This window comes from Pseudochaenichthys georgianus, chromosome 23 (genome assembly GCF_902827115.2).
Source record: "Pseudochaenichthys georgianus chromosome 23, fPseGeo1.2, whole genome shotgun sequence".
NCBI lineage: Eukaryota > Metazoa > Chordata > Actinopteri > Perciformes > Channichthyidae > Pseudochaenichthys > Pseudochaenichthys georgianus.
Window position 1 is genome coordinate 15,841,793 of NC_047525.1, and position 26,818 is coordinate 15,868,610.

Below are 26,818 nucleotides of genomic sequence, written 5' to 3' on the forward strand. Positions count from 1 at the left end.
ACAAAGGTAGTATAATGTGTCTGTGGTGCAAGGCTGGGCCACCGTTTACTGTTGTTCTTTGTTTTTAGAAACAGTCATCTCTTTAAATTTAACGAATGAATCATGGGCAACTGTCAGCAGAAGTTTAATATCAAAAGCATCGACTAAAATTAGTAAACTTGATAACCTGATTGCACCTGCTCTTCACCACAGACAGACGGAACTGTGGCGTAATAATTTTGCTGTGTGGGAAGTATCATGTGCAACTTGGGGCGGTTGATTCAGCCGAAAGAGGTTACATTTAAAGACCGTTATTTTTTTCCATCTTCACATTTGACACTGTCATTTGCAGCAGAGTTAAAAGACTAACTTGCAAGGGGTTAATAGAAGAAACCTGATCTGTACTCTCCTTTTGCATCTCAATGATGAATCAGATATGTAATGGAACACGGCTGCTGGACACATCAAATCAAAGATCAGCTTGGAAATGTTTAAATAATGGGATTTCTCACAGTGAATGCCGTATGACATGACAGGTTCTCACAGAGCCACTTTCTACACATTTGAACCCATGTTTTCAAACTTCTTTAAAAGATAAAAGTCATTTTGAGGGAGAATTAAGTCTGCGGTTTCTCGCTGTCAGTGCCTCCAGGGTCTGCTTTCCTCCCAATGCAATGGGGATGCAGAGGAGAGGGCAGACAGAGGTAGAGCCAGTATCTGTCACCTGACTTGGGGTCTGTGTTCAGTGTGCTGCAGCTATGGAGAACAAGTCACAGACTGAAGAAAGGGAATACTATTTACTCAATCAGTATTACTGGCATACTGCCTGATACATTAACTATTGAATACTGCATAACCTGTAGACTGGCCAACTGTAGTAAGCTTCTTCTCTGCTTAATGGTTAATCCACCATGGGGGACCATCCTTTTTCACCACAAATGTAGATCAACATATTTTCCACCAATTTGATACTTTACAGCAAGTTAAATTATATATTTTCCTTGCTCCAGAAAAAATAAGAACCCCCAGCAAGTATTTCAGTTTCTGCGGTTTCACCACTATTTGGAGTAAAGTTAACATCTTGGATTTATTCTATAAACTATTGAGAACATTTCCCCCAGATTTCAAATGAAAATACTGGTCAAAATCAACAAAGCCTGGTCACAAGCCATCAAACAAAGCCGAGCTGCATGAGTTTTTGCTCCAGGAGTGGCATAAATTCAGCCAGCAGCATTGTGACAGAGTGGTGGAGAGCATGCCAACACATATTAAAAGCTGTGATTGAAATCAGGCAAATTCCCCCAAATCACGATTGCTAAACTCTTCCAAAGTTAGTATGCATTGGGGATGCTCTGATCGCCGAAATCAGCCTGTCAGTATCTCATGCAGCTCACTGATCCTGTAATGAGTGACCCGACAGTGAAGAATAAATATATTTATAACTAGTTTAGCTTGTTCCAGAGGTAGATAAAATAGCTAAGTGTGTTAGGTCTAACTCTTGTGTGTTTCGCTCCGCTTACAGGTCCGGCGGGCGGAGCTGCAGGATTTCTGCTTCACACACGTTGCATACCGCTATATTACTGTCTTTTTCGGACACCTTAAAATAATGCCAGACCGGTGAAGCCATTTTGGCGAGCTTGTTTTGCCGCACACAGAGAAAATCAAATCAAGTTTTATTTATATAGCACATTTATAGACGATTTTTGGTCGAGCCAAAGTGCTGTACATATAATAAAAATAGCCTACAGTAGAGACACTTTACAGCTAATACAACAGCACAGATTGTTCAGAATATCAGTATGAGAAAAAACGAAAAAGTGTCATGTATTTTACATCATGCGATCGGCATGTTTAGAGAGCACCGATCGATCGGTAGAGAGTGAGTATCGGCCAAACTCGATCGGTGGCCGATCGATCGGAGCATCCCTAGTATGCATGTGGTGCAATTCTTTTGTTTTCATAATTTAAGGTCTAAAAACTGATTATATCCTCATTATTTACAGAAGATCAGATTGTGTTTACTTGTTGTGAAAGCACCAGTAGTCAACCATACAATATTGTTGCATTATTAATATGACGGTATTAGATCATTTCGCACCATCTGAAAGAACTGCATGTTGTTTTACTGGAAATCCAAACTCTGTAGCTGCACAAGCAAGGTGTAAGTTCGTTTTCTGTTCACCGGCAAAATGCCATGTCAATGCTCCAATTAAAACACACAACTAAAAAAGAGAACTTTTTTTTTGTACTGCTGAATGACGCTTAGGTACTCGCCACTTGCACACATTAACAGCAGTCAGCTGGTAACATGTTGTGCCCTGACCATGAGGGTTGAGAGCTTAGTACAAACATTCCCAAATTATATAAAAGTACTTATTGAAGAGGAAAGTCATTAAGATGGGAAAAAGTATTCACTGAGAATAATCCAAATCAGTGCAGCCACAGCGGACTGGAAGCAGCCAGTTGTAACTTTAAACCAAACCACTGACAGTACAAATTACACAGCTGAGAAATGTTTGTCAAATCATGGAAATGTAAAGAGTTCTCCATGAAAACATCAGGGGTCAACAGGTCAGTTTGTGAACATTAAACAGAAACTATTAAAAGATAACTTGGGTGCTATGTCACGCTCAAAAAACCTTTAAAAAAATATTCCCCAAATCTTCAAACTATTAAGCATTTTTGCGACGTTTACTCCTGCATTTAACACTTATTTCAGCATCCCCTAACTTTCACACCTCTCATTTAAATTTATATTTTTCAATTCAATCTTGCTAATGAAGTGAGCCAGAAACAGCAATGTATTAATGTATGCCTTTAGTGCGTCAGTGCGGTGTGATGCCAACACTTTGATCCAGAGTGTGAACCCTTCCTCTACAGAAGTTGAAATGCAATCAGTGCCATTGGTAGGACTGAAGTTCAAGCAGCCCTTCAACGCATTACAAATGAACCAAAAAATGCTTCTGGCAAGCAACGCACACTTATTAAGGAGTGACATTCAGATATGAAATAGACAGCACCAGCAGGGGCTGGCACGTTACTTCAGTGCTGCTCATTACTCTGCTCTGAGTGGGAAGTGCTGACCGGAGAGAGCCACATCCTGATCGTCCAATTCATTCAGACTGGAAACGTGTTCAACAGACAGACTGCCTGTATCACACAAGTCCTAGGTCTGTACTATAGCTGATCATTTATTTGAATGTACTCGGGTAAGAAAATCAGGATCAGCGCTACAGCTGTCAACTGAAAGTGCAGCTTGTTACCAAAACAGACAAATTACAATCTCATTAAACATTAGCAATACTGCTTTAAATATATCAAATCCTCACACATGTAAATGATCCCGATTGTATGTACAAAGCCTAAAAAAATGCACACACCTCATAACAATTACAGATGGTCATTTAACTGGATAATGAAGATTAACACATGATAAACAAACAGCCATGCTTGCGTGCTCTGAATCTGAAACAGCTCCACTAAACACATATCCACCATGTCACGGTATATAACCTTTGACCTTCCTGTATAAAGGCTAAATGAACATGCACAAAAAAAAAAATGGAGCTCGATATGGTACTCTTTCAGAAGAAAGCAGCATGAGGAGGCGAGGAGCGTTTCAGTCTATTATCAAGAAAGGTCCAGCGCCTGCTGCCTCTGACATCCTCCACACTGAACTGTCTAAGATAAACTCCACAAAGTAGCTCCGGGCGCCGCTGCAACACAAGGGCAACGTTGGTCAATCTTACTTAGCTAAGCAGAGTTTTAAAAAGGTGGACATTTCTTGGGGGGGGAGGTGCAGTATAAGGTATGTATACACTACTTCCTGAACCAAACACATGTGTTGGCCTATCCGTGTACATATCAGGCCGTCAGTTTACTTGCTGTGAAAGTTACTTAAGGCACACTGAAAAGTATGCCCATTTAAAAAATATATATGTCTGGGCCATTGAATATTAGTTCACAAATAATTCAGATCACAATAGCTCAACATGCTTGCACCATAGCAACTTCCACTGCAAGAAAAGACTAACAACCATGTGCGCTTCCGAGCAGAACATCACATCAAATAACACAATCTCCTACTTTAGAGAAAATATAAAATAATGTATAAAGTATTCCAGCATTAACACTAAATTAGTGGCAGATAAATAGTAGGTTGTCCCCATTATGGCACTCCAAAAGGCTTAGATCAAGTTCAGCTACACAACATGCCTACATGTGCATGAAGTATTTTGCCCCTGCAGCAAACACTGATGCGCATCTGTGAACTTTTGAGGAGCAACAAGTCTCACATGTGAACACAGCTACCTACGCAATAACTCCCATCAAAAGCCAACTTGGTACAGATAATTTGCCACTACTTGTGATATCAACCGGTGCCCTGCAGTTGCTGTAACATATCCATGAGAGGCTCCATGCAAGAGGTGTAATCCCCTGCATGCAGGTGCTAGTGATGTGAACAATCTTTGCATGAGGTTGGTTGTAGAAGAAGAGGAGGATAGATAAAGCAGAAACACCAAAACCACAAATGCCAGCTGTTGAGGAGAGCTACTTTCCAGCAGACTACTATCACTGGCAGCTGACAGCGTTGAGAATTGGAGGCTGAATGATACACACGTTTCAGCACCAAGAGCTGCTCCATCATTATTGCTGTATCACAACCCAAACGCCCTGTGGCTACACCATTTTCAGATAGGAATAACTGCCATTAGAGTATGGCTTAGGAACAAGAGTGTCCTTCAAAAAAAATGCCAGTGTTAACAAAACACAGAAGAGACATTTGGCCAGATATTTCTATTTTTATAAAAGACAGATCCATATTTTCCTTTTATGTGGGTTAGAGGCAAGCGTGTAGTCATCTACATACCATGACAAATAAACCCAGAAAAGACGTGGCTTTGCCTGTGAGAATGGCGTAACTGTGCTGCTTCCTAGTAGCGGAGAGGCTGGATCCTGCTGACTGCTTCTGAACATTTGTAAACACTTCCCACATGCTACCTGAGAGGAGGAGAGCTGCATGGCCATGCTACTTACCGAAGGTAGTACTGTTTTAAAGCAAATGCAGCGTTGGAACAACTCCTTGGCAAGTGAAACTCGTCTCCAAGTTCAATCCATTGGTTTTTATCGGAGACCTGAGAGGAGGAAATGAGTTGGTTAGGAGATAAAGCATCAAGAAAAAGAGCGGTCACACTGCAACCATCTGTCTGCTACAGGTCCCCCAATGAGGCCATCTCAGAATAATTAATCAATAACTTTCTCAAACTAGTGAAAATGGACAAAAATACTATAAAAAGGTAAACTAATCCATCAGTTAATTTGGTAAAATGTAATATAATATGCTTGTTATACAAACCTATTTACATTTGTCACAACAGTAAGTACAACTGCCCAACTCCCTTTAGGATAGTATCTTTACTGTTGAGGCTAGTTAGCACTGTAGCTAACAAGCTAACTTGACTTTTAATTTTTTTTTGTGATAAGCTAACTAGGCTAACTCCCGCGAACTGTCTCTCCTGAGAAACTAACGCCTGAGCTCGCGGTGGTCCGTCTCATTTGGTTGTAGTTTTGGGACCGTGTACTGTATTCACTACATGGGCCTGTGAGGCCTACATTTTGTGATCAGCCATGAAGCCGAAGAAAGATGGCTATGGTGAGAAAGAGAAATGAAGCTTCCCCTGGGTGCAAACTGCCGGTAAAAGCCCGGGCGAAACGCCGTGTCCTCCGCGGTGTTTTCCCAGCCCGGGCTCCGTGCCGATAATCGATGTTAAACGTGCCCGCTAATTTTGAGTCGCTCCGACTACACTCTGACTCCGAGCGGTTGGACTCTCAATTCAAACCACACAACAACACAAGCCACCACATTGCATAGAGATACATGGCAAACTAGCACAAGGCCAACACCGACCCACTACCGTCTGTGTGGAGGGTACCTGGTCCCGGGGAACCCACACTGAGTTGTAGAGTGGTCCACCGGGGAGTGCACCGACAGCACAGAGCGGAGAAATACACTTTTAGTTCCCACTCACCTTAGCAAATCCTCCTAAAGATACGACTCTGATATAGAGAGCATTCAGATCCAGCTCTTTACCACCCACGATAGGAATCTTTCTGAACGGCGATCTGAGGGGTTAACACAAGAAATAAAAGCATACATGTTTAAATTACAGTTTTCTTCAACTCGCAAGCACATGCAAGGGGAATTTAAAGTTGTATTTCTTGGTAATAAAGACGCCCCAATCTCACCCTCTGCTTTGGTGAAATTGCCGCAGCTCGTCCAGGAAAGCCTGTCCTTTCCTTCGCTGATCTAGTAGATTTTTCCCCGTCGAATTTGCCATTGTTTTTGCATGCAAAAACGGTTAAACCCCACTTCAGTCGCTTCTTAAGACACCAAGGATCCCATACTCCGCCGGCGCTCAGTCATTCGCGAAGCTGAGTGTTTAAAAAGTTAAAGAAATAGCTGATAGCAAGAAGAGCGGCAGCTCGCTAATAAAGACTGATGCACACAGAAAGCAAGCCGATTCAACCCCGGACTAACTTCCAACGAACAGTCAGAAATACGACCGATTTACCGGCAGATTAGTAGCGCCATGGCAGGATGTGTAGAATTAATGCTTTTGGTCGCGGTTGTATTCGTTTGGAGTGGTTTGACAGTGTGTTACGGACGCAGCTCCGCGGCTATCGCACACACTGTAGAGCGGCAGAGGGATCCAGTTCTCAGACAAAAAGATGTGAAGGCCGCGGAGCCCGGCCTGCCATGCGGGCAGCGCCCTCTGCGGCCAGAGGCGGTACTGCACCGTCCAGAGCACAGCGGCTGCTGGAACAATAGAGACTGTTTTCTTTTTTGGGGACCGTCTGACAACTCGTTCCTCTGTTTGGAAAACGGGTCAGGAGGTACTTGGAAATGTCCCGTGGGGGGAGGGGATACCACTAATTAACATAGCCCCCTTGTTATCCCAACTAGGCGTTTAATAGAGGGCAACCCTTAATTTCATCAATACTATTTTTCCAAGCCTTAGCATATTCACAACTGGTTAAAAGTGAGTATCTTTCCTCGCTGATATTAGCTAAATGAAGATAGGGTATTCCCATTAGGAAAAAAGTAATCCTGTACAAATTTCATACAAATACTACAGCAATATTTTTAAAACACCAACCGGCCATCTCAATCATACAATCCATTGATCCAGTCTTTTAAATACAATATTTAGGACAAACTAAGGATAAGGGCACACATATTATTTTCTAAATAAGTATTCCTCATTGTATTTAAGATATTTATACTTTATTTACTTTATTAAAATAAGTGATCAGTGCTCCTTTGATAAAACATGAGATGTTGTTTTGTACTGCTTTTTCACATTTAACATCTGAAGGCTTATTTACCTTTATGATATTCATTTAGGCCTACATGTATTTGTTTTCACTACAGGTGGTTATAGTTTTTATTTATTGACAAATTGTTTAGACCACTGTGTGTAAACTTTTGATAAAAAAATATGATCAGCAATATTATTCTTTAGCTTTATTTATCCCGTTTAACATACAGTGCCACTTGTGTTAAATCCTGTTGATTTGGGGAGTTTTAGACAACAATTAGGGTATTTTATTATGTCAATTCAAAATGAATCACCATCTGTTTGAAAACATCTATTTATAGTTTTTGGTTGTTCACACATAAAACACCAAACACTGTTATGCCTATGGTGTTTTGGGTTTTATTTATTTTTATCATGGTGTCATTTGTCACTGGAAACTTGTTATGGTTGTGGAGATCTGCCCCTATCCCTTGCTGGCCACTTCAAAATGACTTTTATCTCACGAGATGGTAGGAAATTACTCCTGATCCGTTCCAGGCGGATATCTTCTTGATGGGGTTACATTCAACCATTACACGTACCCCTTGCTCAATGAAAAACCTGTCACAAAATGGCGGAGACGTACGTTAGCAGACCCCATTTTGAGGAATTGACACTAGATAGCGGAAAAGTGCGTGTCCTTGCTTGTGGGATTTCAAAATAGTGTATTTTTTGCTATCAAAGTGCGACACACCCGAGTTCACCTCACGCCTGTTTGGACTCTCCGCCCGTCAACCGAATTCTGTGCTAACAAGTCGGTCGTGCGTTAGCTTGTTAGCAATAGCATACGCTAGCTAATTTGGCAAACATGACCACGGACCTGTAATGAGCAATCTGTATTAATCCAATTATCCACTGATACATCACGTTAACACAGAATGTATCTATTGTTTTCTAGTCGTTCGTATTCAGTGTTAATCCTGATTTAGTGAGAGATCCCGTGTTCTAGCTAGCTATGTGACTCGTTTGGGCGCTAGCTGCACCGGTGTCTCACATTAGCGTGTCAGATTCCAGTCCAGCATAAACATTGCTGGTATTGCTAAGTAGGTTACCTTTCACATGCCAGCAGCTCATAGATAAGCTCGCTCGGTACTGGCAGACATAATAGTTGTCATCGATTAGCTATATGTAACACCAGACACCGAGCAGTTGAAAACACAACATGCTTGCCAAACTGAAACGTAACGTTATGTTTTAAATCGTTCACGCTGGTGTAACAGGTTAGCCGCCGTATGTGCTTAACGTTATCTTCGCTTGCATTTCTAGTTACAGCATTTTATTTATTATGTGTTCGCCATCCTTGCTCTTAATAATGATGTGACTTCATGCTAATCAGTAAAACTATAAAAATACTTTGCATTGTTGGTCAATATGCATATATTTACCGTTGTAGCTTCTGTACAGTTTATAGGATTGATAATTACGTGCTAATGCTGGTGACATCCATCTTTGTATTTGTGAAGAGTTCACCGTGAACAAACAAATGTAGCCTACAGATATTAGTGCACAATGTATAAAACCGTGAATACATAGTTTGTGTTTTGCTTGTCATATAATGAATGTCATTCTGACTGCTTATGTGTAATTGATTCCTCTACACTAAATGATTATTAAGAATTCAGTTGCTTTATTGGTTGAGGAATAGCCTACATGAATTGAATTTTCTGTAGGCTAATAGTTTAAGTGGCATATCAAAACACTGCTTTTTAGTGAATTATTTGCTAGAAGATGGCCTACCTACTGTTATTTTTGCGTTACGTGTAACGTAAGGTACACTAGGGAATTACTTAATTATTTCGCGGCTGCTATTCAGTTTTACACCATGTTTGTGGTTGTCTATGTATTGAGGATAAATATTCATAATATGGATTATGTAGCTTTTGGTGCACCATATTACATAATTTAAACAGGCTGACATTTCAATCAAATTCCCCATGGGTTTGCCTTAATCCACTGCAGCCAGAACTCTTATGTGGAACCGTGGAAATAGATCTTAAGAATGCCCTGAAATCAATAATTATAGTAGACCTATATAGGGAATGGTAAAGCTGGATTAGCTGACTTCCAGCAAATTATTGTTTGTATGTTGTCTTCTCTTGAATGTTGTACGTCTCTTGTTTGTTTTTTGTATTTTTGATGGCACCTTAAAAAAAGGAGTAGCTCTACTCATCTCATTGTACCTATATAATGACAATAAAGGATTCTATTCTATTTCATTGAGATATGTTTTCACATTAATTATTCTATGCTCTCACCTTTAAAGATGATACATGAAACATTTATGTTTTAAAAAGTCATACATTAATAAGTACATTTAAACCTTATATCTGTAAATGTACGGCTGACTGGTGTTGACATCTTGTTAACAACCTATTTAAACTGTGTGTTAAAAAGTGGTTTACAGTACATTAATGTGCACTTATAAGCTGCACGGTCAGTTATGCCATCACACATAGGTCCTCATCTGATGTGACAGCCAGGTCTCTCATGGCATATGGTGCAAATGGGGCCAGTAAACCCAAGCTGCCTTCAAGCACCCAGACAAAAGATCCCAGTGGGGCATGTAACGTTCCTGCTCCCTGTATCCTCCTTCCTCAGGTTTATCTCTCCAGTAATGGCTGATGTTGACTCATTTGGTGGAAAATGGCTCCATCCTCTGGCAGCCAGGCATCATGTCTCAATGATGGGATGAACTAACTCACCTCATTGTTGGGAACATATTGTACTTGGAGGGATCAGTTGAGATATTTTAAACTGTCACAGTTGGAGCGAGATGCATGCTGGGGGATTAGGGGAGGGAGTGAGTGATCAGCCGGATGTTATGCAGGACGGCACGCTTATCGAATTTAATTTCCAGATTTCTGTTTTAGTATTTTTAAGTGAGTAAAATTATATTTGCAACCAAGATGGTTTTCAATAAAATAGTACAAAACAATTATGTATTTTGCTGCTTGCTGAAATATATAACTTTTACTTTCATATGAACAAGTTATCCAAGTATCCAGTTATCCATTTCCATCCATATCCATATCCAGTTGACCAATGCAACACAACAAAGCATGTTAGAATATGATAGTTTATACTAAAACAAACAACTTATTGATTTGCAAAACATTTTAAAATACTTTCAGTTCAGTAGACATATATTAAGAATGAATGTCACAGAAATAAATCATTTAATTCATCCCAAATAGATGAATTACATACAAATAATCTATATTATCACATTTGTAATAACATTGTATTATATAAATCAAATACAAAAATAAATAATTGAGCTGGGATTGGAGTTGCTGAAATGTTTGTTTTGCTTTTGTTAGTCAATCAAAATAAACCAATATATACTTGTGACAGTCCTGCTGTCTAAGTGTGTGTGTTTTGTTTTGTTTTGGTCACTAGGTGGCAGTTGTGTTCAAAACTTGAGAGCTCAAAGCCACTTTTGTGACTTTCTAACCCTGTTAGTCTATTTCCCTCCCATTTTTACATCCCCAGACCATATACATCATAAACACACATGCTATTGAAGACACTTATATGGTATGGTATGGTATGGTACCTGCAGGGATTTGGTCATTTGTTGAATATATATTCTATATATATATATATATATATTCATATATATTTCACTGTCGCTACATAGAAAATAACCTCATATCCACACTACAAAGTTTCAAGAATTTGGTTAGGATACTGTTATGTTACTTTTGTACACAATATGCATCAAAGCATGTCAATTGAACAGCTTTGGGAAGTTAAAATCGACTTCAGTCCACTGCACTCAAATATTAAATTATTTGATTTACACCCTTAATAGTTTGTCAAATAAAAACTTCACTGATAACACGTATGTTGAATTGTATTGAACAAAATATATTCAGAGAGACATCATACAGTTCAAATTAATGAGCATTTATATAACAAAATGATGTAAAAAGGGGGGTGTCAAAGTGTTTTCATATATTGTCAATTTTTTGATTGGTTTCAAATCAATAATCCCCCCAAATCCCTGATAAAAAGGGACCATTTTCGAGGACAAATGTTTATGATCAGTAGGTATCGGGTCAGTGAGGTTATTGTGGTTGAAAGATGTGTTTGTAAAAGAATAACATGCAGTTCCTTGAGCTCAGTCACGCCAGTTTAATTTGCACATGCCAACACAGTAATCCAAGACTCTAGCATTCAGAAAATTACAAAACAGAGTTTCTGTCAATTGCTAGCTGTTTGTGTGTGTTCTCTTACGACGACACCATAACAATATCATTAACAATATCCAGTTACAGGGTCAGCTGGCATGTATGCAGGCAGGGCAGCTGGAAGACTGAAGTATTTATAAGACAACAATTTGAAGTGGAGGCTGCCATGGTTTCACTGCACAATGGCAAGGGTGCGGTTGAATCTCATTCCCCCTCACGAGACAGCCGTGAATCTCCCTGAAAAGATATCTGGATGTGCTCCTCACTTTTAACACAAAGTATAGGCCAGTTCAAAAATAATGGTGGCGTGATGTTTGCATGCTGGATCTTCACATCCTTAGATTTCTGTCAGTAACTATGGTCAGGGCTCACTAAGCAAGTTATGGTTTATCTTCAAGGTTTTCTTTCTGACTTCAGATGTCATTGCATTCAAATATTATCTGAAAATAACCAAATGAACACAAAATCACTTTATTTTCAAGTCTTATTTTTATTTTATTTGCCTTTTTTCCACTGACTACCTTCTTCTCAGCTTGTCCATGGAAGTTGTAACATCCACGTTGCACATGCATTACAAACTAACAATCCTGTCCATTGGTCGATTCTATCGCAAATGTTTTGGTACTATATCAGGGAAATGCTTTGTGACTATAAAAAATGCCTTCTTTGGAAGTCTTCAAATGTGCATCATCAATTGCATATGACGCTAGAACAATATAATAAAACACTAAATCATAACAAGGGCAAATATCAGAGTGAGGATTCCTTTAAAATGATATTTTAAAGCTAAAAAAACTAAAATTCTGAAAATATTCAACTATACATCCCCAAACAATGCAGCTAAAATCTATACAAACCTATAGTGATACATTTACATGGCAGAAGAAAATAAAAAATAAATAAATCAAAAGAAACATTCTTATAAATTAATAGTAAATTATTGCTTTTTCCACTTACTGAATTTACAAATGTTATGAATGGAACAAAACACAGAAATGGGTATAATACACTATACCAAATATGGAACCATTTTAATGTGTTATATAAGATAGGCTACTGATTTTGAAAAAAAATGTACAGTTTGATCTTATACATCTGTGGTCAGCTAGAGAGTCGTTTGTGTGAGTGTTTATGCATATGTGAATATTAAATGTGGTATAATGTGTGCCATAACAATAAAACCTTTATTTTCTGTACTATTTTATATAGGGCAGATGATAATTTATTGTAATTAACAGCTGTTTTGACATCCAAACCCTTAAAGCACAAGTAGTCATTGTTTCTGTAGTGGGCAGTGAACTGTCATCAATTATATTCATAAGCAGTTCCTATAAAAAAATAAAATGCAGTTTAATGTACAAAACGAAAGGCTTTAATGGGTTATATAGGCTGATTACACAGGTTAAGTGGTGAAAAGTAAAAGTAGGAAAAAGCATTTTAGAGCTTCAGTAGAAAGTGGTTGGATTCCTATTAACAGTGGAATGAGGAGAAGACATGAAATAACTCTCAAGATAACATATACTTTATTGATCTTACATTTGGAAAAACTTTTTTTTTGCAGCAGCATTAAAACAAAGTATTACACACATAGACTGTATATATAAAGCTTGCACATCATTAGAAATAAGAAAGAGTAGAAAATGAAAATAAACAATTATACGATATAAATATGTCAAAATAGAAGATAAAACAGAATTAAAAGAGGGAAAATGTAAAAGTTGACCGTGAAGATAAAAACGATGTGACCAATAAAACGTGCTTATTTATTGAAAACTCACTATAACAATGTTATTCTGGGACTTATACATCTTTCACAACTTTATTTGGGCATTTATATTATTATATTGTATTTTACTTTTATGATTTGGTGTAATGACACTCAGGTGAGGCTGTAGCCCCGCCCCCAGCCACTGGAGCGCTCTGATTGGCTGATTCGAAAGACTCAGACACGCAGCAGCAGCAGAGAGTAGAAAAAGTAGCTCGCGTCGCGATCACTGCAGAACAACTGTGCATTTTTGACATATGATTTTGACACAGGGACGCACTGTTTACGTCTGCTCCTCTGTACCCATCACTGTTGCTGGTAAGTCTGACACTTTACTACTTCAATTGAACGGGAATAAATTGTTGTTTAGTTTATCACAAAGTTTTCGTCTTTAAGGAAACTCCTCCTGTTTCTTCCCCAAAAATCCATGAGGGAGCCGCGTGGACACTGGGAGCAGACAGGGTGTGTTTTAAACCCCATAAATATGTGAAATCTGCCAGGAGTTTGAAGTAGGATGGACATATGATATTTTATCAATAATTTCTAGCTAGTTTAAGGTCTATTTTCGGTTGCTATGGTAATGAATCATATATTTAACAATGTCTACAGGCTTCCATTCTTACAATAACATTTAAACTAACTCACATTCATGCATACTTCATACTTCACATACTTCACTGTCTGTAACATATGGGCAGGTATTTGACATTGACAGGTCTTAACACACACACACACACGCACACGCGCAGACACAGACACACAGATTGGCAGGTGGGAATAAACTAGTTAAAGAGTAATTATTAGCTGTCGTTTGTTGCATGATGATAAAGTGAGGTGATTGATTGACTAGTTGACCACTCATTTGATAATGGATTTATTGGTTTTAGTAATAAAAGTAAATTTTCTGATAACAGATTGTGAAATGTGAACATTTTCTGGTTTATTTTTTCCTCTATGACTGTTTCTGAGACTTCTGTGGATACTTCTTGATTCTTGAGACTTGGCAATCACTGATTAACATTTCCACATTTTCTGACCTTATCAAAACCGAAAAGGAAACAATTAATTAATGGAGAAGATAATGGTTAGTTGAGAGGTAGAGTTACCCTCAGATTAGTTTCAGTGATCAGTTAAATGTGCTCCCAGATTTAAAATGTTAAGTGTCTTAAAGCTGCACTAAGCTAGGTATTGATATCAAAACACTTGAGGTTATCAGCCACAATCACTAGACAAATTGGCAACAACCCCATTAACTGAGTTATTAGTCAGTCTGAGTCACTCATGAGTCAAAATGAAGTGTTTTCTAACAAGCACCAAGGAAACACTCTCTTGCAGTACTGTATACTATACTACACAAAGCTGTCACAAAACACAACAACCCAATTCCAACTTCATAACCACCATCTGCCTGATCTTTGGCATCAGGCCTCACAGCTTGGGCTACCGAAGGAAGTTCAGACTGATACACACACTGACACACACACGCACGCACGCATGCACTCACACACACCAACTGAGACAAAGCAGGCTTAATGAGTTAAACATGCACGTGGGCACACATGGGCTGCGATGCTGCGTGTGTTGACACAATGGGGATAATGAAATCTAGGATTACCCTTCATTTATTTTGTATGCATGTGTAATGGGGTATTGTTATTTGGGGGATATGTGTAGATACTTTTAAAGCGGTACACAGTTTGTCCCACGTATGTGCATGGTTTGCATCACTTACATCTTACGTGAAACTAATGGGTCATTTTTGTATCCTTTTGATGGGATAATTTATTTTTTAGTCGATTAAAAAAAAAAAAAAAAGTTGATGATGGAACCTAATACAATGCCCCTCAAACCCAGATTCAATACAAAAACCTCCCAGAGACACATAACATAGAAAATATAGGTAGGAAGTGCTTGACAGTATACTCAAAACTCAAGAGTGTGATCGTGCAGAAAATACCTTTTTAACAGAATTACTTTATCTTAGTCTCTTGTAGGGCTGTGCGATTATGGCAAAAATCATAATCACGATTATTTGGGTCAATAATTGATATCACGATTATTTTGACGATTATTCATTGACCATTTATTGAACTTTAAAACAAATAATATTTTACCAATAAACAAGATCAACAAATATATTGGAGCGCACTTCCAAAACCATACTAAACATATATTATTAATATGATAAATAAAAATAAATTAGACCAAAATAAATTAAATCAAATATGATGCAGTGCACTGTCGCAACCTACTGAAAACTCCTTAACATATAGCCAACATTTTGGTAAAACATATTCAACATATTCCACTCAGTTAAACGTTGAAAGCTGGCCAACCGTCATGGTCCAGAAGTAACAGGAAATAAATGTTGAACTACAATTTAAGATCAAATAAAAATGTTTAGGCCACCATGGCAAATGCTGGTAGGGCTGCTCATGTCATCTCTTAAAGATTTTTTGCAAGAAACACCAGCCTGTTGACTTGGGCCCTTTCTCATTTCTCGAACTCCCCTCCTCGACTCCCCTCCTCGACTCCTATCCTCGATACTTAGTCCCGCCCACAGGAGATGCGAGCGGAGGAGCCGAGGAGGGGAACCGAGGAGAGAGGAGGGGAAGCAGCAGGCGGTTAGAGAAATGAGAACTCCTCTCCTCTGAGCGGTCATTTTAAAGAGACGTCCATTAATGATGACAGGAGGCAGCAGCCCTCTGTCTGACGGACAGATGTGTTCATGACCACTTCTATATTTACTTTGATTCATTCACAGTGCGGTATAATGAGACAATAACAGGCTACAGATGCGGACACGCACACACACATATATGTGTATATATTTATATAAATAAATACAATTTCAGAATCAAACGGAGCACTCTCATAACTCGTAACACTATCAGAGACTGGATATATACCCCCCCCCTCTCCCCTCTGGTCGCTACAATGAGGAAAATAAATTACGGGCCAGAAGTTGTATTTACAAGTATTAAAAGTAAGCAGAGGACACCAAACCAACAGACCTGTCTGTCCGCTGCATCTACGCACACACTGTACCACACACACCTACAAACTGTACCACACACACACACACACACACACACACACACACACACACACACACGCACATACAGCTCCTAAAACAGGCTACAGCCGTTGTGTATTTTATTGTGAAGCACTGAATGGTTTTAGAAAAATATCGACTCTTTGTTTGTAGATATCTAATAAACTAAAGCAAATAAAGACAGTAATGTAGGCCTGTTATACTGAGCGATATATATTATACATTACACACTGCTCTGCTTTCTGCAGGACCTCACAGCTGTTCTCACTGTAAACATCGCGTCGCGATGAAAGCAGTTTCTAAAATAATATCCAGGGGATGCATGCAGAGCTGTCATTGGCTGAGATAAGTCCGGCCGTGCGTCACGACTCTTTGAAACATCTCTGTTCCCGGAAATGCATCCGCGAAGGAGCCGTGGAGGACCCATCAGTGTATCCTCGGTTAGAGCTCCTCCAGAGAGGCTCCTCGATGCTCGATGCTCGGTCCTCGACGTGCATTTAGAGAAATGGGATGTCCTTCAACATGGCGCGCTAAAATTCATTTCCGGGTCACTACCGGAGGACAGAGGAGTCGAGGAGGGGGATTTGATGAAATGAGAAAGGGCCTTGGTCTGGTTTCAGAGATGAGCGCAGGCAGGTGACAAGCCACCTGTACTGAAGACCCTCAGCCACGCCCCGACACATGGGGTGACGCCGGCCAATCACAAAACTTTGATGCGTTCAAGTGCATTATTCTGGCACAGGAAGATTATGTTACAGGACATTAACGATAAAACAGATTATTGTTGTTCTATTTTTAGGCTGCAGCCCCACGAGGACGAATTCGGTCGTTTGCGTTACTGTTTAGTGTCATATAGACCGTTCGGCCACACGAGGACGACCGAATATGGCACTAAACGACTGAGGAAACGACAACGGGTCCCAAGGTGGATAGAAATGCATACGCCACTCTCTGGGGGGTCAAACAGCTCCGTGTGTGCGCCCTATACGGACATTTTCAGATCACTGATAGTGATTGCGCAATAGCCCCGCCTCTCCCCACCTCTTCTGCTCACCTCCGCTTACCCCGCGCCAGTGCTGAAGTGTTTCGCCACCAACAACAACAACAATGGCGGATCGCAGAGTTGCTATCGTGCTCCGGACGCTATTGACCATGCTACAGTTGTTTGTGCAACATCTACAGCAATAATGATGAGGCAATAGCCCCGCCTCTCCCCACCTCTGCTGCTCACCCCCACGTCAAAGTAAACTGCATCCTGAATTCAGATTATTTATCTTTCTCTCGCGAGTGAAGTCTAATCTGACAGGACGGAGACACGCAGCTCTGCTCCCCTGCAGCTCCTCCCTCTGCAGCAAAACACACACTTCAAGTCAGATCATCACCCTTAGCTATTTTAATTACCTCTCAAACTACCTAAACTAGTTATAAATATGTTTATTTTTTACTGTCGGCCGGGTCACTCATTACTGGATCAGCTGCTGCATGAGACAGACACTGACGCTGTCCGAAGAGAAGGAGGAAAAAGAGAGGCTCCGTGTATTTTATCATTATATTATATAGAGTCGTTATTCATTTGTTTTAAAGCTCAATAAATAACAAAGAAGACCTTTGACCGGCACTTTTATAATTTTGTCCTGAAGATTTCAACTTTAATACACGCTGACTGGCGAAAAACTCTGCCCGGTTCCCTCGGCCCCCACCGCGGAGAATAAACAGAAGGGCAACCATGACAACCATGCTTCTTCGCTGCTTTTGTGGAGGAAGTTACAGCGCCACGTAGAGGCTCCTGCATATGTACTGCAGCTTCTCCAGCGGTTGGAGCTAAACGGAGCGGTCTCGTGTGGGCAGACACTATCCGGATAATTATTGCATGTGGACGGAAGCCGTTTGCGATTGCGTTTGCGTTAATCCTATGCGTTTAGCCGTTTTCGTCCTCGTGGGGCCGCAGCCTTAGACACATCTCGCGATCGACTGGTTGGGCACCCCTGGGCTAGACCATAGGTCCGTTGTGGTCGCGAAGTAGTCAGCTGAAGCCACATCTCTCTCAACTTCCCCACGGCATTTGTCATATAGTGCAGGCAGCGCAGACCTGCTGAAATAATACCGAGACGGCATCGTGTAACGCTTGTCCAACGTGTTTACAAGTTGCTTAAAGCCCTGGTTGCTAACAGTGCTAACTGGGCACATATCTTTAGCGATGTGAAATGTATCTCCAGGTCTCCCTTGAAAAAGAGATCATTGATCTCAATGGGATTTTACCTGGATAAATAAAGGTTTTTAATTTTTTTTTTTAATTGTAAAGACAAAGTACTTGCAAATAGTGGAAATAGTTTTACCCTTCTTTTTAAAGGAATGGTCCACTCATTAGATAATTAATCAAAACTTCAGTATTTAGTGAAACATTATGTTTAAACCATACCCTGAAGAAATCAGCGATATTCCCCGGTAAATAATGATTTTATAGCTCTTTTTATCAAAACCTGTATATTCCGTCTGGCCGCCGCCATTTTTGCCATTTTCAGTAGTCACGTGATGGTCGTGGCGTCATCCATGCGTTCACTTTGTCAACACACGGATACATGGCAGAGTATTTGAGTTCGGACTCGTCAGCAGAGGAAGAAGTTTTGACCAATGTGAAGAGATTGGATGGGGGAATTCAGCCATACATATGAGTATGACAATACGACACCCTCTGTCCTAAGACCCTCACATCGTACAAGGAAAAACTTCCGAAGAAAACCCACAGTTTAAAGGGAACATGGGAGAAACCTCAGGGAGAGCAACAGAGGAGGGATCCCTCTCCCAGGACGGACAGACGTGCAATAGATGCCGTGTGTAAATTGAAAAGATAATACATTTGCAACATAGGTAGTCCAAATGTTTGGAAATGCATGTGTATAATAGGAAGATGATATAAGATACTATATGTATGCATGTAGTACCACCCTTGCTAGCGATTCCCTCTCTAGTTTAGCATACTCAGCTTCGTTGTCCCTGCCCATAGAATCACGATTGTATGGGGCCGGAAAAAACTGGGGGAAAATACACACTAGCCGGTACTACGCTATATGGAAAGGCCACCAAAAACTGTCCTGGCGTGGACGCTAAAGGACGTTAAAACGGGGCTAGCCGCTGCAATGGAAATGCGCTATAACATACCTTATTCTTACTCCGAGCACTACTTCTGCTCCTCCGTCGCTTCACACTTGCAGAGGGCGATTTCTCAACTGGCCGAACTGGTGTCCTGGTCGGTGATGACACCAGAAAGACCGATGGTACTGCATCTCCATTAAGTAATGGTGGTTCCATAAATCCCATGTTATGTTTTATCATACTCTCAGAGTAGTCGTCCGGAAATTTGAAATGTTCGCTGCATACATGAGCCTGTGAATCTCTCGGTTCGGGCCGGCCACATTTCGCTAGCCACTGCCTCCGAATGTACTTCTTACGCTTACCTTTTGGCAACAGATGGAACCGAGCATTCCGTGGATTGTTCCTATCAGAATTGTGGCAATATTTCGCGATACAGTGAGGCCTATTTGAAGAGAGAAACTACAGTAAATAACATGGAGATCAACGTGTCTTCGAAAACCAAACGCATGGTTGACGTCACGTCCGGAAAATGGCGGCGCCCACAGTGTTGATGTTATTTCGGTATATAATCAGTTTAAAATCACTGATAATGTCATCGGATTAAAAAAAAAAAAAGAGAGACTGGCAGAGACTGGTCTGCTTTATCGGATGATAATTATTTAAAAATGAGTGTCATGAGCATACCATTCCTTTAACGAGTTGCTGCTCTTGTTCTGACATCTTCGATCGCGCTGAACACTCACAACACATGTCACTCGCACGTGGCCGAGTGGGCTTTTAGGGAGGGGCGAAAGCGCACCCAGCAAAATAATCCTATTTTGTCAATTATGCTGTTTTCATAATCGTCGCAAGCCATAATCGTAATCGCGATTAAAATACGATTAATTGCACAGCCCTAGTCTCTTGTGCAGTTTTTAAAATCACATAAATTACGGCCTATAACTGCTTTCGTCGGTTTCTTCATATACCTTGCAAGGTTTCCTAAAACAAACACAGAGTTACAACACAGATACCATGTTAAAAGTTTGGGCTGATGATTAACATTTATATCGATATTGTCATTATTGTTGAGGTTTGTTCAATCATTATATCCGTCTTCTTTGCTGGTACAAGGCCGTTGGTCTCTGGAGAGTTGCTGGCTCTAGTATAACGTTACCCAGCCTTACAATTTTTTTTATTTGGCAGTCATTATTGACATGTATCTAACACCGGCAACTTTGACTACAGTAAAGTGCTTCTTTAATTTAAGTTTCCTTTGTTTCCATTCAAATGTCATCTTGTAAAAATATATATTTATCACTATTTATGGGTTTGTTAGTGTGTTTCTGCTTACAGGAGATGTAAGCCTCACCAACACTGATGAGGCCTATTAAGGTTAAAGGTGGCATGTCATGCTTTTCCGGTTATTGCCCGTCCCCTTGTGTGTTATGAAGGTTTTTATGCATGTAAACGGTCTGCAGAGTCAAAACCCTCAAAGTACACCCTGTAGGGAGTAAAACAGAAAATACCTCCCCAAAACGCCTCGTTCCGGGTACATCATGATGTCATGGACCAATCCGTGGAGCCGTTACGTTAAGCCCCCGCTGATTGGTCCAAATTGACCAATCCACGGACTTCCTCACACACTCGGTGCATGCATGCTCTCTGGAGAGCTGCAACGAGCCGTTTAGTGGAGAGAGTGAATACACATACTTTACAGAGATGCGGTATGCGAAACCAATGTGAGTTTGGAAAATTGCAAAGTATAAATCTATTCTAGTAGACCGCAACAATGGAATTATGATCAGTGGAAATGGCCATGACATGTGACCTTTAAGGTGAAAGGTAACACTGTTTTTAACCCCCCCCCCCCCCCCATCCCTACAAACACTAACTAGGATGATTATGTGACAAACAAACGTGGCTAATAAGGCTGAGCCTGACGACCCCTTGACCTTTCATGTCCTCTTGTCCTGACCTTTTGTGAAGAGTAGGGGAGGGCAAGCAAGGGTGTTTGGGCCACAGAGGCTTATCTGAACTGACCCCTGTCAAGCTTTTGATTAAGGATGCTTTTGGTTAACAAATGCTCCATTATTGGCCAAACCATGTTATCGTTTGCTGTGAAGAAGATATCCTGTACAGTGTGATCCCTAAAGGAAGGGTGATTACCTCATTTTGACAATAAAGAAGCATCCTGGTACGCTCATCTGTCAACAGTTTCACGTCCCAGTGCATTCATTTAATGAACGCATGATGTGATGCACGGTTCATTATGGGATGACCATCAGTTATGCATCCTTTGAAGAAAGATCAACAGTCATGATGGTGTGCTCTGTTCCGTTATTTTAAACTGCCACCCTACATGATGACTGTGCTGCCATTGAAGCGATTTGCAGCTTGAATGATGCCCGACTGCACGCTCTTGCTGATGATTGGCTGAACTGCTGGCTGACATCATGTTGGCATTGGTTTTAAATATAACGAGGAACACTCTGAACATGGAAACTTTTCAGTTGGAAAGGTCTGCCTCCATGATGAAACTCAGTTGGAGAACTGCCTTGTTGTGGTTGTGGTTTTGACTGCAGCTCCAAAACCGAGGAGAAATACGTTAAACTGTGGAGATATTAACTCTGAAGCCAAGCTGTGTATGTGTTTCAAACAAACACAGCATATGATATCACCTGACTGCATCACACAGCTCCTTCATTCATATGCTTTCATAAACACTGCCTAACATACCATACCATAGTGCGTCTGGTCAGTTATCTTGTAGCTCCTGTTAAACATTGACTTACTGTTTGGATATTCTCTCAAAACTGAAAGTGTTGCTCGTTATTATTTAGTTTGCTGTTGGAAAAGTTGTGAGATTGCCTGATGGTCTTTTGGTCACTTTAAAATATTGTTATTGTCTCAACCGACATATTGTGTAAAGGTCCTTACACACCAAGCCCATTTTCGCCGTCGATAGATGTCTGGCCGTCGATGAGCGTCCTGTCGCCCTACTCAGATTGGTGTGTCCTTCCCCGTCGTGTTTTTTCGATCGTGCCGACACCTTCCGCCGCCGATTGAACATGTTGAATTGGTAGGCTGTCGGTAAAAGGCCGTCGGCTAAAAAAATCACTCTGATTGGCTGTTCAGCCAGCGAATCAGTGCATGAGAAGCGAAACGGAAGTGAGGGACCCAAACAAACGATTAAGAAGGCACATCTGAGATTTCGTTTAACTCCAGCTCTCGACACAGGTTCGGAAAAGCCCCACGCCGGAACCTCGCAACGGCTGCGGAGCGCATTTGGGCCTAAGATGAGGTTTGAGTCTGCGTGATCTGCGTGTAGGGAGGGGCAGCAGCCATATCATTGGCTAGAACTAGCTAGATCTGATGGATTTGGACATAAACACGAGTGAAGTATAACCGAATGCGAGAGAGAGAGATCAGCACCTGCAGCTCTGCCCGCTGTGAGGGACCGGTGAGCGGAGCAAAACACACCTTCAGACGTCAACTAACACATTTAGCTATGGCACTGTCGTATATATGTATACATTGAATTATTCAATTTGATAATATGTAATCAACTTAGGCATCACTCCCAAAAAAAAAAAAAATTAATAAAAATATTCATAACTCATATTCGAACACCTGAATATATTCGATTAATCGTTCCCATCCCTAGTGTGTTCCAGTGCGACTGTTGGCCAAGACGCAGGAGACGTGAGGCGACACAACAGTCGGGTCCGTCGTGACGTGTTCTTTGGTGTCAGATTGGTGTGTAAGGACCTTAAGGCTACAGGATGGACTGGGCATAGAATTCAGTGAAGGAAACACGCAAATGGGCTACTACTCCAACAAGAATGTTTTTGTTTTTTTTACGAATGAAATTATGCATAGATGTTATGCTTTATTTGATTGGTTCAACTAGTGTTATCACCACAACTGAACTGCTCCAGAATTTCTTTAAAGAAACCTAAAGACATAACCATTTGAGAGCGATTGTTTGGTCAGCTGATGTTAAAGCTCAAGTCAACAACATGCTTTGGGTGAATACAACATGTCTGATTTAATCTTATGTCTTACTCAAGGATATTCTTGTGTGGCGTCCTACATGAAGGAGTCTGTGTGCTGCAAACTGATGGTCTCTTCTTTGTTTTCACTGGCCTGGAATCAGCTTGCATGGCTCCTCTGCTGGTTAAGGTTATTGCAGGCAGGGCGGGATGCCTGATCCTGAGCCAGCAGTGGGTGGCTTCAAATCCACAGAATAACCCGGTGTGTAGTGAGCTGTGGATTAGCATCAACAAATCAAAATGGGATTGGCAGGTGGCTCCCACTCTTTCAAGCCTTTAAGATGGACTTTACTCCCTGTCTCACCTCTAAGAGAGGAAGAAGACCCAGAAATGTGTTAATCCTACTTGAAAGAGGGACAGTCTTTAGAAAGCCATGAAGAGCAAGCTTGTACAGGCCCAAGGGCGACTGATTTACTTTAAAAAGTATAGTTTCATTGAATGTCGTGCAGTTCAACAGCTATATTTACTCTTTCTTTCTCCTCGACTGAATGCATTTCCCTCTCAGCACACTGTGGCCGGACCCCATCTGTAATGAAAAGGGGAGGCCAGGCTTTAATGAAATGCTCCGGTGACAGGGTAATTAAGTCCAGACACAAAGGGCTCAGCAGGAAGGAGTTTAATAGAGGAGGAGTTGGTATTCTCCTGGGGGAAGTTTGGCTTAGCAGAACCTTTTTGGACTGCAGGAGGTTCACTGGCCCGCAGCCTCTTAGCACTGCGGGCATTGGGTACACACACTCAGCTATTACTCATGCGTTTTTGTCTGCTCAATTTATCACATTAAATAGCTAAAAACAGGGCTTCCTTTTCACTTAAAAAACCTCTTAGATACATTTCCCACAAGACAAAGAACACTAACATCTCGATTGGTCTTCAGTGAGAAAGGTTACAATCTGCATTCATTCCCTGGAAAAATTATTCTCCAGTCATACTATCCATTTTCAACCCTTTTTGGTGCAATGCTAGAAACTATTCTGTTATAGGTCAAAGTTGTTATGAGACATAGGGAGTTTTTTAAACCTCCTGGCTTTGAGCCACTTGTAAGGTACTTAAACCAGTGCCTTACCAGTGGTTCAAAACTACTATAACACATGCCTTAATTGTGTTAACTTCCAGAGAATTGGGGATGCTCCGATCGATCAGCCGCCGAACGTTATCGGCTGATATTCACTCTTAATAGTGTGATCGGTGCTCTCTATAAAGGCCGATCAGATGACGTAAAATACATGAGACTTTTCTCTGTGCGCGGCAAAAGAAGCTCGCCAAAATGGCTTCACCTATCTGGCAGTTTTTAAGGTGTCCGAAAAAGACAATAAAATAGTGGTATGCAACGTGTGTGAAGCAGAAATCCTGCAGCTCCGCCCGCTGTGACGGACCGGTGAGCGGAGCAAAACACCCCTGTTCTCTCGGTCTTCATTCAACTGACACAATTGGAAATCAAAAAGACGTCACAGCATGAATCATCTACCTTTAATTCATTATATAATGTGTTCTCATTTATTTTTTGCTCTTATGCATGGTTGCCCGGAGTGCCGCAGGGCAGGCGGCATGCGTGCGCCACGTGCTGTGTGTTGTGATGACGGAGCGTCGTGGAGGTGGATGCACTCAACTGTCTGGAATAGCGCTGATCCTCTTAAATGATTACTACCTACGACCAGAGAGCGAGAGAGAGAAGTGACCTGCGTGGGTAACATGCGGACAGATGTACCACCCCCACCCGCAACAAAACACACACACACACACACACACACACACACACACACACACACACACACACACACACACACACACACACACACACACACACACACACACACACACACACACACACACACACACACATCTGTAGGTGCCATCTGAGGTTAATGCTTAAAAAGTGGGTAAATCCATGCAGTCTGGAGATGGCTTCCTAAGTGGCGGAAACCCGCAACAAAGCTTTTATTTCACTCAAAACGAGAATTACTGGTTTGTCAACCCAAACCTGACCTGGGTCTTTAGGGTCATAGATTCCTGTGCCTCAGTTAACCATAATGAGGCTTTACAAATACAATGGCTCAAATATGCACCTGAACAAAAGTTTATGTGCAAATGGAGAATTAGGGTTGTTGGAAAGTTGAAACTTCCCACTATGTTCTATTCATTGAAACGCCCAAAAATACCATTGTTGATACTAAGTACAGCTTCACCATGAGCTTGACGATGTAAGTTGATCCCCAATGAAACTCAGCTGTGTAGTCGAACCCAAAGATTTAACTTATTCGCAAAAACTGTCAAGTCTTCCGATTTAACATCTTGCTTGGAGCAGCAGCGAGGTGACGGAGGAAACGGCACATTTCAGATGGATGGCAGAAGAGTGGCAGCATTGTCGAGTGTTTTTTACCCAGGCGACCGTTGGGGAATGTGCGTGGTAGTGCTCTGTGTCACTGTGTCAAGCCCTGCCCTTTCAGCATGCCACGCCTACGTTCACCACCATTATAAAACATGTTTTGTCCCTGCCTCCCCTTTTTGGCTCGGTTCTCTCGTCCTCCTCTGTGCTTGACATTTGACGGTGTGTGGGGGCCTTTGGTCCCTAGAGGGAATCTGCTGGGCCCCAGATGCACACAACTGGAGTCCACAGCCAAAGATTTGCCCTTTGTCCTTTACATTGTTGAGTGTAAGGCTTTTTGCACGCCTAAATGCTGACAATCAGAGCAATCCCAGACCGCTACCCTTTTTCCAAAATCCTTAATGCCATCGTTCCATCACCGTTTATAATTATTCCTTTTTTGTTGCCTTGAGGACATTGCTTTAATCTATCACAATGACATTTCCATTCATTTTCCTTCACAAGTCAGTATTCAAATAAACTTCATATGCAATGTGTCCTAAAAACGGTATGATTGGATTTTTCAGAGCAAGATGAATAACTTGGAACATGTTGAGCTATCTTTGAAGAATTTCTTTCATGTCTCTCATTGTGCATCAGGACCATTGATATTTAACAGGATGTTCACAGAATGTTATCAGTCTTACTGCACAGCATTAGAGCAGATGCGGAAAACCAACATCTGTCGATAGCATGACGTCATGTGTTTTGTTCTTCTTTGCTTCCTGAGAGCTTCCTCTATCGAAGGCAACTTGTTGAAACTCTTTCCACATGGCGTCATCTCTTGGATTTGCTGGATTTAGCAAAAAACACAATCAGGATGACACTTGTGATGGTGATGACATTGCTAAAAAAAGTCCTACCCACAGAGCGTGGCAAAGAGACGTGTTTCCAGATGGGTGGGTGGGTGACAGTTTGCCCCAACTGACAATGGCCCAGGGATCATGGAGCTTTTCATAAAACATTGGAAGGTGTAATT

The 26,818-nt window shown here is 41.1% G+C and overlaps 2 protein-coding genes across 2 annotated transcripts in view; one reads left to right on the top strand and one right to left on the bottom strand.

The window, feature by feature from the left end:
• The window catches only part of arid2 (AT-rich interactive domain 2), a 29,522-nt gene extending 22,753 nt beyond the window's left edge, over positions 1-6,769 (bottom strand). Inside the window, exons 1-3 of the mRNA XM_034112581.2 lie at positions 6,226-6,769; positions 6,009-6,102; positions 5,017-5,114 (exon numbers count right to left, since the gene is read on the bottom strand). Of these exons, the coding sequence (XP_033968472.1) occupies positions 5,017-5,114; positions 6,009-6,102; positions 6,226-6,317 (284 nt within the window). The 5' untranslated portion in view covers positions 6,318-6,769. The remainder of the gene's footprint in view (positions 1-5,016; positions 5,115-6,008; positions 6,103-6,225) is intronic.
• Positions 6,770-13,515: 6,746 nt separating this feature from the next.
• Positions 13,516-26,818, top strand: part of gas2l3 (growth arrest-specific 2 like 3) — a 28,267-nt gene continuing 14,964 nt past the window's right edge. Inside the window, exon 1 of the mRNA XM_034075137.1 lies at positions 13,516-13,613. The gene's annotated coding sequence lies outside the window, so the exon portion shown is untranslated. The remainder of the gene's footprint in view (positions 13,614-26,818) is intronic.